The sequence below is a fragment of the Lissotriton helveticus genome, chromosome 5_1 (genome assembly GCF_964261635.1).
Source record: "Lissotriton helveticus chromosome 5_1, aLisHel1.1, whole genome shotgun sequence".
In the NCBI taxonomy this organism is placed as follows: domain Eukaryota; kingdom Metazoa; phylum Chordata; class Amphibia; order Caudata; family Salamandridae; genus Lissotriton; species Lissotriton helveticus.
Window position 1 is genome coordinate 1,602,952,902 of NC_136065.1, and position 20,042 is coordinate 1,602,972,943.

At 50.0% G+C, this 20,042-nt stretch overlaps 1 protein-coding gene across 2 annotated transcripts in view; it reads left to right on the forward strand.

The window, feature by feature from the left end:
* The window catches only part of LOC144753731 (cytosolic phospholipase A2 gamma-like), a 928,534-nt gene that overhangs the window by 291,756 nt on the left and 616,736 nt on the right, over window positions 1-20,042 (forward strand). For both annotated transcript variants that reach the window (XM_078641315.1, XM_078641316.1), the window contains exon 5: window positions 12,425-12,567. In XM_078641315.1, the coding sequence (XP_078497441.1) occupies window positions 12,425-12,567 (143 nt within the window). The remainder of the gene's footprint in view (window positions 1-12,424; window positions 12,568-20,042) is intronic.

Here is a 20,042-nt window from a genome sequence, read left to right on the forward strand (position 1 = left end):
TCATCGGCCTATGTGAGGGCAACCACAAAATGGCTGCCCTATACAAAATGGAACCCGAGGGTTCAGAACGGAATCCCTGATTTCATGGCGATCTCGTCACTCGAATATGACGAAAATGCTCGCACACCTTACACTTGTCATTTTCGGTCTGATGTTACCAAAATCGTCATGATACGACGATTTTCATGACACGGGTGCAGAATTTTAGTACCACAGTGGCATCCCCTGGGAGGTGGCTATATCTTCCAGGCTGAGCCTCGTGCAGCTGAAAGTTCTCCATAGAACCTATCTGTCTGGGTCGGTATTGGTACACATTGGACATGGCACTGATGGCTACTGTGTAAGGCGGTGTGGGCCAGAGGCAGCCTTTGTTCACACAATTTGGGAGTGCCCGACCATCCAGAGATATTGGGAGGCGATAGCGAACTTTATGTAGAAAGTGTTGGGGCAACAGATAGATTGTAATATTAAACTGGCCCTCTTAAACATATGGAGCCCTACTAACCTAAATTCCAGGGAGTGTACTTGGGTCACCTTGGGGCTGATGGTGACAAAAGATTGCAACATTATGGAGAGCTCAGAGCTCAGAGCCCACCGTGTATCGAAGACTGGGGAAAGGATATGGACTGGTGCATGGTCACGGAAAAGTCGGTACATAAAGCCAGGGGGTGCACGAATAAATGGGTGCAGGTCTGGGGGCATTGGGACACCCACAGGGGGGAGATATGTGAAACTTCAAAATCAAGAGAAGATGTTATAAATGGGACTTGATTTAAACTCACAGGGGACTGAAAGTGTTGTCGGTGACCGCTGTGTCTTCAGTAACATTTGCGATCTCAGAATATTGCCATTGTATATGTACCATGGTTTTATCATTGTTCATGCCTTGTTTTCAATAAAAATGATTTATTTAAAAAAAAGGAGAAGTTCAAGATGCTCATGTTGGCTCAGGTCTTGTCTACCCTAGACCATGGACACTGGCTGGTAGTGTGGGACTTGCAGGATACGCTTCTTCACATACCTATCCTGCAAGGTCACAGCATTACCTGCGGTTCAAGGTAGGCCACAAGCACTTTCAATTCACTGTGCTGCCCTTTGGCCTTACCAGCACCCCTTGGGTGTTCACCAAGGTGATGGCAGTGGTTGAAGCTAATCTGCACAGGTTAGGGATTTCAGTCTCCCATGTCTTGAAGACTGGCTGTTGAAGGCCTCCTCTTCCTAGGCTGTCATTTCCCACATTCAGACTATGGGGAACCTCCTGCATTCACTGGGGTTCTCTATAAATGTGATGAAGTCACAACTAACTCCCACTCAGATGCTCCCTTTCATCAGAGCTATCCTCCAGAGCAACGAGTCCAGGATATTCAGGTTATGATACTTATGTTTCAGCCTCTATCCTGGGTTTTGGTGAGCCTGACTCTGAGGCTGCTGGGTCTCATGGCCTCCTGCATCCTGTTGGTAAAGCACGCCAGATGGCGTGTGTAGGCTCTGCAGTGGGACCTGAAGTTCCAGTGGGTGGAGCATCAGGGGAATCTTTCCGACATGGTCCAGATCTGGGAGGGAAATGCGATAGACTTGTAGTGGTGGTTAATGAACCGTGATTGGGTCACAGGCAGACCCCTCTCCCTCACCCAACCAAATCATACAGTAGTGACAGTTGCATCGCTTGTGGGATCGGGTGATCATCTGGGACAGGTGAAGATCAGGGGACACTGGTCTACAGCGCAGTCGCGGCTCCACATTGACTTGTTGAAGCTTCGGGCAATCCATTTGCCATTGAAAGCATGTATCCTCTCTGTCAAAGGGACGTTAGTGCAGGTGTTCATGGACAACACCACTGCCATGTGGTACTGCAACAAACTGGGTAGGGTGTGTTTGTGAACCCTTTGTCGAGAGGCCCTGTGTCTCTGGACATGGCTGGAGCAGCAGGGCATAACCCTGGTGGTTTAACACCTGGCAGGTTCTCTGAATGCCAGGGCAGACAAACTCAGCTGTTGATGCCTAGCGGATCACGAATAGCATCTCCATTCGGTGGTGGTACAAGGTCTCTTCCAGCAGTGGGGAGAGCCTTTGGTCAATGTGTTCACCACCGAAGAAGCTTCTCGTCACAAGTGGAGCTCATGCCTATTGTACGCCTTTCTGCCCACACCACTTCTGCCCAGGATTCTCAAGAAGATCAAGAATGACCTGTTCCAAGTCATTATGGTGGCTCCAGACTGGGCAAAAAGAGTCTGGTATCCTGAGCTTCTTAAAATAAGCATTGATCCTCCGATCAGGCTGCCTCTTCCTGGAGAATCTTCTGTTGCGGCAGCAGTGGATGGTTCTCCCACCCAAACCTGTCAACTCCCCAATGTCGTATGTGAAAATTGAGTGGCGACAGTTGATCATTTTTTACTTGCCTCCTGAAGTATGTGAGGTTCTTTTAACAGCCAGGTGGCCCTCCACTAAGACGGTATACACCTGCTGTTCGCAAAAGTTTGTAAAATAATGTGCAGAAAGGTCTATTGCATTGGATATTCTCAAGTATTCTCTTTCTGCTCTGCTCTGTCCAATTTCTTGCGGTTGCCAGACTAACCCTCTTTGTTTAAATCATATATTTCAATCAACGCCTTTTGTCATGCCACAGTGGGACCTTAATTTGTTCCTCACATTTCTCATGTGTGTTCCTTTGTGCCATTACATAACTGTCCCGCCCGGCTGCTTACCATCAAGATACCCTCTCTAGAGGCAGTACCATCTGCCCAAGGGTGAGTAGGTTGCAGGCATTGGTATCCAAGCCTCCACTTTTGATGGTCATTGCAGGACTTCATTCTTGCCTAAAGTGGTGACCCCATTCCATCTCGCCCAATCAATCATGAGCCCACCCTTTTTGCTCCCCCTCTTTCTTCTAAGGCAGAGGAGCGTCTCCACCATATGGACCTGAAAATAGTGTTGTCGTTCTACCTTGACCGCACAAAAGAGTTCCGGGTGGACGACCAACTTTTTGTGTTGCACGTGGTAGCTAAAAATGTCAGGCAGTGTGAAAAAAACGGACCATTTCTCACTGGGTCATCTCTGCATTAAGATCTGCTGTGCCCTGGCTAAGAAGCAGCTCCCTGAGGGCTCATCAGCTCACTCCACCAGGGTGAAGGCTGTGGCCATGGCATTGGCTTGTGGTGTCCCAGTCCTGGACATCTGCCAGGCAGCAAAGTGGGCATCTTTGCAAACATTTGCCAAAAACTACTGCCTGGACAGTGAGCTCTGCAGCGACAGCCGACAGGCATTTCAGGCTGTTCGGTCTGGCAGGACTTCTTAGTATAGACAATATGTCCGCAGCCCACCGCCAGGATGGTATGGCTTGGGTATGTATTCAAATATAAGGAATTGGCAGCTACAAGTCTCTACCAGATAAACAAGTTACTTATCTTTGGAAACACATTTTCTAGTAGAGACAAAATCTAGCTGCCGACACACCCATGCTTCCCCGCTCCGCTGACTTATTGGTTAGGGCTAGGGTTGTTCCCTTTTTCAGGGCCCTAGTTATGACACACAATGAAGTCAGTCACTTCATGCGGCTGTGTTGCTGGCGTGGAAAAGTGAAAAGTATTGATGTCAGCACTCCTGGGTGGCATCTATATAGGTGACTGCAATGTCATACCCGACAACATCACGTGGAACCGAATAGAGCCACCCGAAGGCGGGCGCATGAAGTACTGCTCACGCAAAAGTTTCCTGATCCAGCCTGAAGCCTGGGAATTCAAAGGAAAGGAATTTGCAGCTAAATATTGTCTCTGCCAGATAATGCGTTACTGAAGCTAAGGAACTTGTTCTTTAAGCACATTCATTTGATTACATAAATCTACCTTTGTCACAAGATCTTAAAATGAGTTCCCTGAATTGAGTGCTCTGATAAAGCATATTTGACTGGTAATTGGAATCACGGGTCCCATTAAGATGGGTGAGGCATTTCTCACTGGATGAAATCCTGGCTAAATTTGGTGCTTGAATAAGTGTGGAGGCATCGATTCTGACTTGCTGTTCCGCCATAACATTTAATGTGCATTAATTTTGTCCTTTAAAGTGACCGATGGCCAAAGTATTGGTAATTATGGGAAGGACACAATTACTGGCACTTTTTGTCACCCTCAAAAATCACCAATACAATGAAGACATCATGTCTTGTGGAATGATGCATCCCCGGCTAGAAATGTGAGTCACAAATGGTGAATTTGAAGGCAGGGTGAACTAAAATACAGCACTGTCCATGGTAGCAAAAGCTGACTCACAAAAACATGTGTGGGAGCAAATGTGGCCTAACAACTACAGGTGCTGGCTTTGGAATTAATGATTAAGGAGCCGATGGCTCAAAATCCTGTGATTGTAGGCAAACAACTTAAACTCCTTGTACCTGAAAATTTGTAAAGCAGAATTCACATGTAAAGTGTTCGGATATCCTTCAGCCAAGGGTGCGCTATAAAAATGTAAAAAATGTATGTCTTTACCTCAGTCAAGATAAAACCTAGACGAATACTGTTCAAAGAGTATTTTCTATGCTCTATCCTACCTCAAGGGTCAGACTTGTTAAGATTACAAAAAAACTATTCCAGAGAGGCTGTACCCAAACTACAGATGGCATACCTGTAACAGACTTGTGACTTGTACCCTAGAGGCTAAGCAAGAAATCATCTCCTTTTGCAAACAAAAGAGGAAGATTATATGGGCTAGGGAACAGGTGTTTCAATAATCCTTCTGCCAAAGTGTACTTGTTGATGTTCAAGCCTAAGGTTAGAAATCTCTTGTGCCATAATCATATGTATTTATACAAATGTTAAACACATTGTAGGAAGGGGGGCGAGGCGTGAGCGGCGAGCATGGCGGACGCAGCTTGAGTGAACTCCGTGCGCCCGCTACAATCATCCGATATTAATCCTGTTTAATACAACCTGTGTGTGCTAATACTCGCCTCACAGGACAGCGGTTCCTCCTGTGTGCCCATGGAGCCGGGAGAAGATCTTTCTCAGTGGATTACGGGCGCAAGGACTGAGAGTGCCCGCTGGGACCGGAGCTCGGCATCCCCGCGTAGGCTATAGGCTTCTGCAAGGCCGTGCTGTGTGCGAGGCTGGGGCAGATCTCCGTCCTGAATTGAGGTGGGAAGGGGTGCTGGGGGGCTCAGCGGGGGTGGCCGGCTGCCACACATATTTCCCTCCCAGGCCTTTCTGAGTGGCAGTTGGGTCACTGGCTGGGGCCTGGACTTTGGGAGGCCTTGTGGGCCCAGCTGGGGCTCCCCGTCATGTTCTCGGAGTTTGTCTCGTTCCGGGCGCTGGCTGGGGAGGGAGACCGGCTCCTTTGGGGCTTGGTGGCAGGGGGTGCTGGTGATGAGCTGCTTCGGGGGGCCCTGCTGGCACTGTGAGATGCGATCTCCCTCGAGGAAGGGGGGACGCCTGGGAACTGGGCGCTGAGGCGCGGTTATTTGCTGGTGGCCGAGCTGCATTGGGGGCATTTAGGCAGCTGGTGCGTGATGCGATGCTCGCCCGCAGCATTGGGACACATCGGCTGCCTTGAGACCTGGGCCTGGGCCCTGGAACAATGAGCACACATCAGCCGCCATCTTGGTCCTTATAAGGCCTCCAGGGAATAGGCATTGGCATCATTGGCCCGGACATTTACCCTAAGCTGCAGCTTGGTGTCCTGCGTTGGAGCCCGGATAAAGGGGGGTCACCTATGTGATGATGCCAAGACTTTGTGGATACGTAGTGCCTGGCATGCCACACTACTGGTGAAGGTGCCAGCCCTAGAAGTTGGGGTATCGGGGTGTAGAGAAGTGTGGCTCAATGGTTAGAGCGGCAGACCCTGATGCAGTAGTCTGGCTGGGACCAGGGTTCAATTCCCGCCTCGGCGGGTCTCGGACTCAATTTCCTCGGACCTGATAAATCTCGGCTCGGTGCCTATTCTAATCATGAGTCCCACTCTGCACCTCTGGGCAATAGCTTGCTTAATCTCTACAACGGCCTCAACAACGCTGAGGATGCCTGACTTCACCTTGGGGGTGCCCAGGAGTGGGCTCCTCACAGGGAAGGGCCAGGAAGGGTTCCTCGGCGGTATTCGTACAAGCGCCGAGATGCCTACGGGTAGTCGTGCGCTATACAAGTGCGTAATCATTTCATTTCATTTCATGAACTGGTGGTCCGGCGAGCTTGGTCCTTTAGGGGGCCCACTTGGCTGTCTTCCGCTGGTTGCAGAAGCAGCTGGATTAGATCCAGTGTGGCTTGCGACCTAGGGGTGAATGGAATCCGTGAGTACCGGTCATGAGGCACCCCCTGGAGAGACTCCTGCAGTGGTGGATCAGTGCCTTAGCATCCAAATATATCTCGCTGGAGGGCGATCTCCTGGAAGTAATTGGCACCGGTCACTGGAGGTCCTAACGATGGGGAAAGACAAACCAGGTGCGATGGGACTGAAACACAGCACCCTGGACCAGTTTTCTACATCTGCAAGTGAGGGCCCTCCCCCGGTCCCTGTTCCGGACAATGCAGTCTTGGGTGCGGCAATCACGGACACTAGGGACACTTTGGAGGCCAAGATTGGCGCAGTGTGTACTGAGGTCTCATTTCTGTGGCAGGACCTGCGCAAGGCTGTTGACCATATTACTGAGGCCGAGATGCGAGTGTCCTCTGTGGAGGATACCATGCAGACCCTCCAACAGCAGGTCAATAAATTGACAGTGATTTCCCGGGAGCTTGCTACCCACGCCGAGGATGCGAAGGACCGTGCCAAGTGCAATAACTTCCGCTTTGTTGGTTTTCCGCAAAGCTGCGAAGGAGGCTCCATGAATTGTTTTCTCACATTATGGCTTACAGATCTGCTGCTGGCGGATTAGATCTCGGCGTGTTTTGTGGTTGAGAGGGCTCATTGGGCGCTTACAAGAAAGACACTTCCTGGAGAAAATACACGGCCGGTCTTTGGCAAGCTGCTAAATTATGCTGATCGGGACGCAGTGCTGCAATATGCCCAGTTGAATAAAGATAAGCTTGTCTTCGATTCAAGGCCCATCATGATCTTTCCGGACTACACCCGCCTGGCGCAACAACAAAGGCAGTCCTTCACTGCAGCAAAATGGAGGCTATGTGAACTCAACATCTCTTAGATGTTACTATACCCTGCTAGGCTCCGAGTGATTTATAATTCCAAAACTCTCTACTTTGACTCGCCTGAGGCGGCCTTTGCCTGGTCTGATGAAAGGGCCTTGGTGAAGTCGCATTTCCCGCTGCCGTTGGAGTCAAACTCCTATATGGGCTCATAGCAGAAACGTTCTCGGAGGACAAAGTCCAAAAGGCGGCATTGCTCTGGGTCTGCTTGTCAATCCTCTAGTCCTGTACATGCTACTTGACCGACCCACGGCCTGTGATGTTTCTGGCTGCACATAATTGACTGTGTATGGCCTGGGTTCGCCCTGATCATTTAGTGCCATGTCGAGTTGGCTGTTCGCATGGTGTTTGACTTGCACGGCCACCAGCTTCCCAAGGTTCATGTTTTTTGGGGTGGTTGTGATCCATTGGATGGCGGTCCTTGTGGTCCGTATTTTAGGTCTTGAGGTTCCCCTTGCCGTGACAGATGCTCCTAGTTCCCTGCAGTTTCGGGTGGATGGAGGAGGGTTGTTGATGGGGGGGGGTTCAGAATTGTAGGCTTTGATTTTGTTGTTGTTTATACACAGAGATGTTACATAAACAAAAGGAATCCTACTGGGGGTGTCAGGGAAGTGTTCACCACAGTGGTATGGGAGCACTTAGTGTTTTGTAAAATACCCCTCACACACCAAAAGGCCCCTTGGTGTCATGCTTCATCATAGGGGTCTTCGCACCCCTCTAACGGGATGCGGCGTGCTACGACCTACGACTAAGCGGGAGCACTTATAGTTATGGCTATGTGTGGTGCATGTATCTTTTTAATCCTTCACTAAATCTCACCACTCACATAAAATATCCCTTATCACATGCATCACATGCACCACAAATAGCCATAACTATAAGTGCTCCCGCGTAGTCGTAGGTCGTAGCACGCCACATCCAGTTAGAGGGGTGCGAAGACCCCTATGATGAAGCATGACACCAAGGGGCCTTTTGGTGTGTGAGGGGTATTTTACAAAACACTAAGTGCTCCCATACCACTGTGGTGCACACTTCCCTGACACCCCCAATAGGATTCCTTTTGTTTATGTAACTTAGTCTGTGGAGTAAGAATCCTGCTTTATTACTCTACCTCCCCCCTCCTGTTTATTTGTATATACACAGAGATGCACATCCCACTCCCCACTAGGCAGACTGCTGCTCTTGGACCCAAACTAGATACATAGCTCATCCAGTAACAGCTCTCCATATAGGCAAACTGACGGGGGTGACGTGGAATGTCCGAGGAGTGCTTAATAAGGTGAAATGGGGGGCCATCCTCAGGCAGGCCAAATGTTAAGGGGCCGACATTCTTCTACTAATGGAGACTTATCTCCTAGGTAACAAAGCCCCATGTCTGGCTAGGTTCGGATTCCAACAGGTGTTCCATGCGGGCTTCACACGGGGTTTTCGTGGGACTGCCATCCTTATTCATGCCTACATCCCTTTCCTTCTTACTAAACATTGGGTGGATCCTAGCAGCAGATATTTTCTCCTGAAGTGGATGCTTTACGGTAAACTGCTCATGCTGAGCAGTGTGTATGCTCCCCCGCCCCTCGGGCCACATCCATGGAATGTCTGACTCGGCTGTGGGGTGAACTTCCTGGGTATCTGACTCTATTAGGTTGTGACGGGAATGATGTTATGACATCATTTGACAGGAGGTGGGGATCCGGAGTGGCCTTCCTTACAGGTACTTCCAGACTATCTTCGCTTGCTGGAACACTGGGTTGGGCGGAATTATAGCAGGCATACCACCCCACAGAAATAGGCTACACATACATATCGGTGGTACATGGCTCCATGTCCCACTTGGACTACCTCTTTGCACCACATAGTTATGTCCACAGGTTTTCTCAGATCTCACATCTCCAGAGAGGGTTGTCTGATCGTTCATCCATCACAGCGACACACCTTCTAAATTGTCAACTGCCCCCTCTACAATGGCGGATGTCTCCGATGGCATCTGTGTGATCCTGATTATCAGGAGTGCCTCCCTACGGCAATCCAAGTTTATCTCTCCCTGAACATGGACTCGGCGCCGTCTAGAGTCACCCTGTGGGAAGCCTTGAAGCCTACTGTTAGAGTGGTGAACATTAGCTATAGAACTAACGACAAGCGCAAGCATTCTGCTCAGAGGTCCGATCTTGAGGCCTGGTGCGTTTCCCTGAAAGCAAAATGCTCTATGGATCCCACCCCAGCAGTTTGAAGGAATTTATCCCTGGCGCAACAGCTGCTGCAACATCATCTGACAGAGGAGTCCAAGGACATCTGGTTGGCGTCCCAGTATCTGACATACCAGTCGGGGATAAATCAGTAAGATGCTACATAGGCTATGTCAGGCCAATCAGGGCCCGGCCATGGTCCACACTATCCGGGGTGGTGATGGTGTCCTGCGTACTACACCCTCGGAGGCGGTGGAGGAATATGCCCGCTATTTCTCTATGCTGTATGCCTGTAGGGAACAGTTCTCCACAGATACCATCACAGAGTTTCCACGGGACATTCCCCCCAACGACAATCGGCCCACATGAGAGATCAATTAGACGTCCCCATTACCATAGACAAACTAACTGCCGCAGTCAACGCGATATGACCGGGTCGTGCCCCGGGTCCCAATGGGTTCCCCATGGAGTTTCTTTGCTCTCATGTAGCCACGCTGTGTTCGCAATTCACGAGGCCCTCGAGCAGCGACTACTACCTCGAGACTAGAGTCAGACCGAAATTGTCCTCTTTTTGAAACCCGGCCATCCACCTGAGGATCCGTCCTCATATCGCCCTATCTCCTTAATAAACTTTGAATCCAAAGTTTTGGGGAAATTCCTGGTGTTCTGTTTGTGGGCATGCATTCAAGACCTAGTTCATTTGGACCAATCTGGATTCGGGCCACCCAAAATAATATTTGCCGGGTTCACAATGCTATGGCGTTGGCTCAGGAGCTAGGATGTCCCACTGCCTTACACCTTTTGGATATAGATAAAGCGTCCAATTCTCTTAGCTGGGAGTCCCTTTTAAATTACTAGAAGCAATTAATTTTCGCCCACGTTTTCCTGTATACCGAACCTATGGCCTCTGTACGTATAGCTGGCCACTATTCCCCCTTCTTTCCTATCAGCCGAGGCACACGTCAAGGCTGCCACCATCCCCTCTACTTTTTGCCTTGGCTGTGGAGCCTCTGGCGGTGTGGGTGCATAGCGATCCTGTACTTCAAGGATTTGACAGGCCAAGTTCACAACCGGACCGCATTGCGCTCTACGCGGATGATGTCCTGTTTTATATGATCGACCCCTGGTGTTTGGGCCCCATATCTTGCAGATCCTCTGGGGTTTTGGCTAGAACTCTGGGTTTCATCATAATCCTGCAAAATCCGTACTGTTACCAGTGTGTGGCCATCAGGGTAGAGGCTCCTGCGCATCCCAGTTAAAACATGTCACAGAAGAGTTTGAGTATTTGGGAGTATTTGTATCCCCTGTATGCTGATTTTTTGGACACGTAATATTAATCCACTCCTCGCCAACCTCTGTGATGAGACAGCTGTATGGTCTTCCCTACCGCTTTCGTTATACGGGTGGTCGGCTATTTTTGAGATGGTCTCTCTCTCTCTCCCCCCTGGGTTCTCAACCGTCTTCAGAATTTCCCGTACAGCATTACAGGGCGTGGTTTGCACAAATCAATGCCTTACACAATAAATTTGTAAGGGGGGGAGGTGCGATTCGGGCGGCACTTCAGACCTGTACACAATCCACCTACTGCGACGACATCGCGTGTGTTGATGTATACTCTTATGTTGTGGCTCACCTGTTAATTATTAATGATTGGTGGTATAACTCACCTGTCAACCCGGCGTTTGCACTAGAGCATGCGGCCATGGGGAGCACTCCCCTCCTGCAGCTCCTTTATAGTGTGCATAGGCTTAACCATTTGCCACATGCCAGTGGAGCAACGATCAGGCTGTGGAGGTACACAGTTCGGCACATGGTATGGCACATGTGGCAGACGCTGGTGATTCCCCTATGGCACAGGAATTATTTTCATCCAGTGGCTGCACTGAAAGGGTTCCGTCAGTGGGACCTGATTGGCATCTCCACCTTGGGGAATGGGTTGTGGGCACCGTCCTTAATCATTCCAGAGACTACAGGAGGATTTCCATCTCCACAAAACTCAGTTCTATAGGTACCTCCAGCAACGTCACGCCTTGACTCGCCTGCTTGCAACTCTGCCTGACCTCCCTGAATTCCAACCGTTGGAAGGCTGACTTCTTATGGGGGATCTAGGAGCCCACACAATAAGACAGATCTACCAAAAGCTGACTATGCACTCCAACACAACCCTACACAAAACACAAAGGGCTTGGCAGGATGACATTCCCAATCTGACAGATTACGATTGGGCGGAGGCAAAAACGAATCTCCATGGTGCAGCGGTTGTGTACAGATACCGTCTCATACAGTTTAGGTATGTGCACAGTGTGTATTATACCCACCTACGTCTTTGGAGGATGGGAGTTGTGGCATCCCCCCAGTGCTTACGGTGTGACAGGGAGGAGTGGACATTTCTTTGTACGGTGTGGAGCTGTGAGGCCCTGCAGCCCTTTTGGTATAGGGTATCGACTTGCCTTAAATAGGTGTTGTCATGGGACCTCCCACATGATCCCCATCTGTTTTTACTTCATAGTGTGTAACACATAGGTGGGAACCCTTATAAGCAGCATCTCCTCTTTCTCGCTCTTACTATCGCCAAAAGGGATATTGCTCAACTGTGGAACGTAAATTCTCCGCCGACAATGGGGAAGTGACGTAGAGAACTAGATAAATGCATGGGTGCAGAAATGGCGGTATTTTCTAGCGAGGGGCTGCCCCCAAAAACATAAGAGAATTTGGTCTTTTTGGGCCACCTACCGGGGGATTGATCTTTCTCCTCTGCCATCACAATCCCCATAACAGTGGTTCTATAAGAGGTTTGCAGAGTATGCTGTGTATTTTATCGTTTTATCTATCCGGATGTGCGGGATATTAATATTGGCTTGCCATTGTTAGTGGGGTGGGAAAGTATGTGCGCAGTGTTTGGTGTAATATTATTATTATTTTTTGTTATGTATGCAAATTGCACCCATTAATATTTCTACTACTGGCAATCTTTTCATAATGCTTCTTCATGTGGATTTTGTTGGGCTCTTGCCCCTGTGGTACTCTTAAAAATCTAACAAAATATGTGTAAAAAAAAAAACATTGTAGTAAAAAGAACATGATTCCTGTAGTAATACTTCTGCTCATTGTTTCCAGGATAAAGTGCCTTGTGTAGCTCTTTTAGGATCTGGTGGAGGAATACGAGCAATGATAGCCCTCATGGGAACACTCTCTGAACTTGGTAGTGAAGACCTCCTGGACTCCATCACGTACCTGTGCGGAGTTTCTGGCTCTACATGGTGAGTTTCAATAACAAAATATAATGGGACTTTTCCTCTAATCTGTGCGTCTTTTGTAACGAGAGCATGAAAAAAGGCCCAGTTAAATTGAGTTCAATCTACTATTGTGTGCGAATTGTAGTAGCTCATGTGTACTTCTCCCTTATTTATTTTGATTTTCTAAAATAGAAATTTAGCTCTTTTTGCAATGCACGTACTATCTCACATTGATCAATCCTGAAATTCTTCCTGGATAGTTAGATCGTGTTACTTTTTTCACGAACACTGTATTTTTCCATCAACAGTAGGTCTCTGATTTGTCGGTGCCTTGTGGCCTGCTAGGTCTTTTTTTAACATGCCCTATGTCTCTTTGCAAATGCGACTGGCTTTATATGTTGTGCATGTGTAATTTGTGATTTGTCAACACATAACAATTTCTACTGTTACTCCCCTTCTTAAATTGTCTCATTGTGCTCAAAGAGGATGGAAAATAATTTCAACAGAAGATAACCATAAGCCGACGAAAGCGCCAGTCATTACAATTATAAACTCCGTTGTTATTGTTTCTTTGGAAATCTCCCAAACGTATTATTACAAAAGAGGAAGTTGTTCAAGGGCAAAGTTCAGCACAACAAACTGCAGATCTATCGGCTCAGTTAGGGGTGATGTCAGTGGAAGTTTTGTTTCGGCACAGAGAACACAGGGGCATATTACCAAGGGCCTTATCGCCGCTTTAGCGGGAATTTTTCCCGCTAAAGCGGCGATAATTTTATCGCCCTATTACCTAGCTGTCGCTAACACCAGTTAGCGACAGCTATTAGGAGATAGCAATCATCTTGGGGCCCACTTTGCATGTCAGCGATAATTATTGCTAATGACATGCAAAGTGGGCGTACCAAGATGATAGCGACTGGAAACAGTCGCTAACATCGCTATCTGCTATTACCTACTTTTGGAAATAATCGCGCTAGGCGCGATTATCTCCAAAACCTAATGCCTGCCCATAGCAGTTCTTAGCCATGTTATCCAATGGAAGGTGGATAACATGGCTAAGAGCATTGTCACGATAATGCATGAATATCGCTGATTTTTCAGCGATATTCATGCATTTCGCACGATTTTGACCGCTTTTGAGATAAACCTTGATAATATCAAGGTATCTCAGCGGTAAAAATCGTCGGAGCGCGGCAATATAATTATGGCCGCTAACCAAGCTTAGCGATAATTATCGCTATTGCTTGGTAATATGTCCCATAGTTGTTTAGAATTTAATAGCGCAATTTCAGCCACGGTGGTGCCTCCCTCCCCCAAGGCCTCCCCACCTAATCCAAGTCAGTGGCAGAGGCAAAGTACTGGCAACAAGTTGCGGTTTTCCCTGCCTTTGAAATTGACAGGGCAGGAACATCTTATATCCACTTTAACCTCATTCACCTCATCGATTACTTTAGTTGGCTCCTTGACAACCATCTTCCTTGGCAAGCCTATATCTAGGCCCAACCTTGGCGAAAACACTTTTTCTATGGCTGGCCAACAGTAGGGAAATGAAAAGATTATCAGCCTGAACAATTTTGTCTTTTCCTTTCAGGAGAGAAAATAATTCCCACCAAAACCGGAAAGAATAAAATCTGGAACATATAGAAATATCGGGTGACATTGACATTGCTCCACCTGATCGGGGATATGCTAAGAAAAGAGATTCCACAGACTATTGATCCTGATGAAAGCAAATGGCCCTGACAGGGCACAGATGGACTGAAACATGTAGACCATTTTTTAAGATGCTTAGTTTTCACTACATGATGTGAGGGATACATTGTGCATCCCATATCACATCTACCTCCTTTTTAACCTTACCCTTATCTAAAGTTTTCATTAAAGCACTTTTTCTAGATAAGAGGTAATTTTAAGACACAATTCCATATCTGGATCTCAAATAGTCTCTTGACCAGAGGGATTACCTCCTGGTGGAGGAAGTAAGACCCAATGATGATGCTGCCAACTATGAGTACGTTGATGGCAAAGCATATACCATTGATGGACAATAGCTGTTGAGGGTCCCATATGATGTTTTCATATTGAGATCCTTCTAGCTGAAACTCTGATTTTTGGTTACTAATCACTTGGAAGATGAGTGGGATTATAACTATACCAGGTATCAAACATGTTGGAATCATAAGCCAATCCCGGTTATCAGTGTTGGGGTATGATTCCATGCACTGGGGAGCTCCTCTGGGAAACCCCAGGTACTCCTGGTAACAGCCTTTCAGCATGTGCCAGAAAGCTAGTGATGCTACTGACCCAGACACAATTATGCTCGCCTGCTGCTGAGCTGATCAGGGGAAGGTAGAAAAATAGGTTTCCTGTCACAGTGAGATGTGACCACCTCCCAGACAGGACTTACAGAATTGAGCTAGGATGGGATCAATTGCCAGCACCACCAGACTGCTTTAAAGGGAACATTTGGTGCCCTTCTTGCATACTCCAGTTGTAACTAGTTCTGGGAGCCCTTGCCTCCCTCTCTGGTGCGAAAGTAGACAAAGCATATGGGAGTATCCTCCCCTCTGTCCAGCCCCTTCTCTGGGATCCTTTCCCTAGGGTATTTAAGGGCTTACCTGAGGATGAGTCCTCAGATTTGTCATGGGATAAGACTCAAGCCTGAAACTACATTACTCTTCGACACTTTGACTTCGCTGGACTTCACCTGGAACTGAGACTGCATCACAGAAGACTCCTGCTGCTCCTGGTCTCGCTGTTCTGCAAGTCTTTTTCATTGTCTGTGTCTGTGCTTCATCCAGGATCTTCAACAGACCTGTGGGCATCAAGAACACCCAAAGTAATCTCCTTTGGAGTGAAGGAGTCACTCTCCTCCATCTGTAACAAAGCTGACCGGTTTGCTGCTCCTAATGTCCCACGGACATTGAAAGGCTCAGCAACACAGTTGGTGGTTCTGCTTCTCTGTCGAGGCCTGACCTGTCCCCTCTGCAATTTTAGGTTTAAAGTATTTTATTGCAGTTTTGAGAACAATACAAACAAATGAATACAGTGGTCTCGAAGAGGTAGCGTGAAGCTTCCGCTATTCAGGAGCGCAACCAGCGTGCACGGCTCTGCTATCATGATGTCCATCAAGGCACTGTGCTGGGTGCGCATGCGGCAACAACAACTTCAAGGACCAACAACCCCATTCCCAACTCTCCCCCCCATTCCCACCCTCCAGGACCCCCCCTCCACCCTCCTCCCGTACTGTGCCAAAGTCGCCCTCCAGTGCCACTCCCGCGGTGCGCCCTCCCCTCCCACCCGTAAATCATCCCAGACACCTCAGCTAGTTGGGGTCGCCGGGGACGTTAGCCGTAACAATCGGAGATATCGAGGACAGGTGAGTTCTCTAAATTCCGTCACTAGTAAGGAGTGGAATGGCAGCCACAGATCTTCAAACTTAGCCATCTCCCCCGCCACCATAAGGGACAGCTTCTCCATCCCCAGGACATGCCACAGCCTATGTAACCAACCGGTAGTCGTGGGGAGCGTGGTGGTGCGCCAGTGGACGAGTATGTTCTGGACAGCAGAGCCCAGGGCAATTGCTATCTGCCTACCCCTACGAGATCTCAGAGGGTACATCAGCCCGTTGGGCAGACCCAGCAGGACATATGCGGGGAAGCGAGGCAGTTCAATGTCAAAGCACAGGTCAATCTCGTCCACGACCTCCTTCCAATAGGGGCTCAGTAGGGGGCAGTCCCATTGAACATGTGTAAGTGTGCCTATCTGTCCACAATCTCGCCAACAGGTGTTCACTATGTTGCGGTTCATTTCATGTAGTCTCTCAGGCGTATAGTGCCAGTATGTGGATACCTTAGTGAACGTTTCGGTGAGGCCGGTATGATACGCGGAGTGTCGTGCCCGATAGGAAATGTGGTCCCAGTCCGTGTGACTCAGAGTCCTACCTAATTCACGTTCCCAGCGTTCCCACCCTGGATTATAGATGTGAAAAGAGGAAGGCTGCAGAAGCTTATATAGATCCGAGATGAGTTTGGAGTCTGAGGTGCGCGTCACGAGCCATTTCTCATAAGGCGTGAGCTTCCGGTCTGCCGAGTCGCGTACGTGCGGCTGAAGCGCCCAGTGACGTACCTGTGTGTACCGCATCCGTTCAGTCTCTGGCAGATGGTATTCTCGCCTAAGATCCTGAAACGGGAGGACACCTTCCGGACCGTACATGTGGAACAGCGCACTGCATCTAGCCATCTGCCAGTGCGCGAAGGCCCCGGGCTCCATCCCGGGATGAAAATCCGGGTTCCCGACCAACGGTGTGAATGGCGAAGGGAAGGTGGTGAGACCATGCGCAGCATTCGTGGCATCCCAGACTCGCATCGGAACCCGCGTGATGAAGGACGCGTATAGGTTGGGGGGGCGGTGAGTTCTGCGCAGGAAGGGCACCTCCTGCAGGGTTCTGCCTGCAACCGCCTGGTCCTGGAACAGCCAGTGTTTATCAGATTCCCACCCGCTCCACTCCACCAGATACCGTAGTTGCGCCAGCTGGAAATATTTATGAAGATCCGGTATGCCCAGTCCTCCGGATTCAGGGGCTAGTGTGGACAAGGCTCTCTTGAGTCTGGGTTTGAGGCCTAGCCAGACGAAACGTGCAATGTCCGCTTGAGCCTGCCGGATCCACCCTTTCGGGGGTTGAAGCGGTAGTGCTCAGAATAGATATACCACCTGCGGCAAGAGAGTCATCTTCACTGCGGCTATTCTGCCCAGCAAAGACAGTGTTCCCTTGTTCCAGCGGGTCAACTCCTCTTTAAGTTTCTTGCTTAAGGCCGTATAGTTGGCGGTCACCGTGGCGGATAGAGAGGGTGCTAACAGAATGCCCAGGTAAGGCACCAGGTCTTTGGACCAGCGCATGGGGAAGAGGCCCTGGAGTTCGGCTCTCGTGGCGTCGGTCAGCGAGACGTCAAGGGCCGCCGATTTCCCCATATTCATCTTGAAACCCGCCACAGCGGCGAAGCGCTCTAATTCGGCGATACAAGCAGGAAGTGCCCTTCTCGGATCGTCGAGGGTCAGTATAACGTCATCCGCGTAGAGGCTAATGGTGTGGGTATACCTCCCCATCCGCACGCCAGTCGCATTCGGATTCTGGCGAATCCTTTGGGCAAAGGGCTCCATATAGAGAGCAAAGAGCAGCGGCGACAACGGGCACCCTTGTCCGGTGCCCCGTTCTATCGCAAATTTCTGGGAGCTACAGCCATTCACCCGCACCACCGCGGACGGAAATTTATAGCAGTTGAATACCAGGGTGCAAAACTTTTCCCCAATACCCATCTTCGACAGAACCTTCTCCAAGTAGGGCCAGTGTACCCGGTCGAAGGCTTTCTCCGCGTCGATCGATAGTAACATCCGTTCCCCGGGGATTCGGGAGGCCTTCTCCAGTACATGGACCACTCTCTTGGTGTTGTCCACCGTTTGTCTCCCAGGGATGAATCCCGCCTGATCCGGGTCCACCAGTCCCGGCAGGTGAGGTGCTAGTCGTGCCGCCAGGATCCCTGTGTACAGCTTGAGGTCTATGTTCAGAAGGGAAATCGGTCGGTAGGAGCCGCATTGAGTCCGGTCTTTGCCCGGTTTGGGGATAACCGACACCGTTGCTTGGAGTAAGTCTGGAGGGATTGCTCCCGGCTCGGAGAACGAGTTAAAAAGGCGCGTAAGGAGCGGTGCTAGCTCAGGGCCAAACGTCTTATAGAAAAGGGGCGTATACCCATCAGGTCCCGGGGCCTTCCCGTGTTTGAGTCGGGAGGTAGCCGCGATCACCTCCTCAACCCAAACGTCCCGTTCTAAGTGCTCTGCCTGTTCTGGGGCGAGGGAGGGAAGAGTCACCGAGTCTAGATAGTCTGCCTCGGCCTGCGCCGAGGGGGGCGCGCCTGCATATAAGTCGGCGTAGAATCGGCGGAAGCCGTCTGCGATCTGACTATCCTCTGTGGCCGTCACCCCAGCGGAAACCGACAGCTCCTTCACCAGTTGTTTTTGGTGCTTTACTCGAAGTTTATTCGCCAGGAGCCACATCTATCGCCGCCAGTGTAATACGCATGTTTCTGGCGCAGCGTATTCCGCCCTGTCCATGTCTAATGCAGACAGGAGTTTTCTAGCTGCTTTAAGTTGCTTCCAGACACTGGGAGCCCCGGTCCTCTGATGCACCTGTTTCAGTTCTCGCACCTTGCAGGTAAGTTCGTCTCTCTTCCGCTGCCGCTCTCTATTCTCCGCCGAGGAGATGGCAATAAACTCTCCGCGGAGCACCGCCTTCAATGCGGCCCACTGTGTCGCACGGGTGGTGTCGTCATTATCATTGTGCCGCCGATATTCGCGAATTGTGTCCTGTATATGTTGCACTACTGCCGTCTTATGCAAAAGGGTGTCTCTGAGGTGCCACACCCCTCGCGAGGGAGATGCCGGCGGCAGCCGGAAAATGCCCTCAACGGGGGCGTGATCCGACAACGAAAGAACCCCTATGTCCGAGGCAGTGGCTAGGTCGTAGACCGGTCTCGTGACCAGAAGATGATCCAGTCTCGCGTAGGTCTTGTGTGCGTGTGAATAGTAGGAATAAGCTTGGGCGGTGGGGTGGAGACGACGCCACAGATCGTGTAGGTCGAGGTCTTCCATATGGGATTTGCCCGTCTGCGAGATCTCCCCCGTTTGAGGGTATCGCTGCGCCGATCTATCCAAGGACGAATCGAAGACCATATTCAGGTCCCCACCAATAATTATATGTCTGTCCGGGGTGGACGGTATGTCCGCCAAGGCCGAGTGGAGGAACCGCTCCTGGTGGTCGTTGAGACTATATATCGAGGCAACAGTGAACACCAGACCTCCCGTCTTGACCCTGTAAGCTAGGAGCCTTCCCTTCTGTTCCGCCACTTTATGTAAGGTCTCCCCTTTAAACGTTCTAGACACCAGGATTGCGACCCCCGCCGTCTTGGTAGTGTTAGAGGAGAAGTATCGTGTCGGGAATTTCGGGGACCGCATCCTTAGGCAGTCTCTGCCCAGGAGGTGTGTCTCCTGCAAAAGACAAATGTCCGCTTGTGTGTTTTCTAGTAGGGACAATACTGCTCTCCGCTTGACAGGGTTGTTCAGCCCTTTTACATTAAGAGTAACAACCTTGAGGGCCATCATCGATGCGGGGAAGAGCGCAGCGCAATCAGTAGGTCGCGGTCCGGGAAGGACAGCGCCAATGTCAATGGTGTGTAAATGTGGTGCGATGGCAGAGCAAACGTGTCAACAATACAGTACGGTACTCTTCCCCCCCTCCCCACTCCCCTGGAGCTTCCCCCCAACAGCCCGTCCCCGTCTCCCCTTGACCCCCCAGTCCCCCCCCCAACAAACCCCCCATGCAAGCAACCAGCTTCAGCAACCCCTCTCTCCCCCGCTCCCCCCCATCCCCCCACCAACTCCGTCACTCACCCCGCCACTCCCGAAACTATCCCAACCACCCTCCTCCCCCACCCGCCTCTCAACCAACT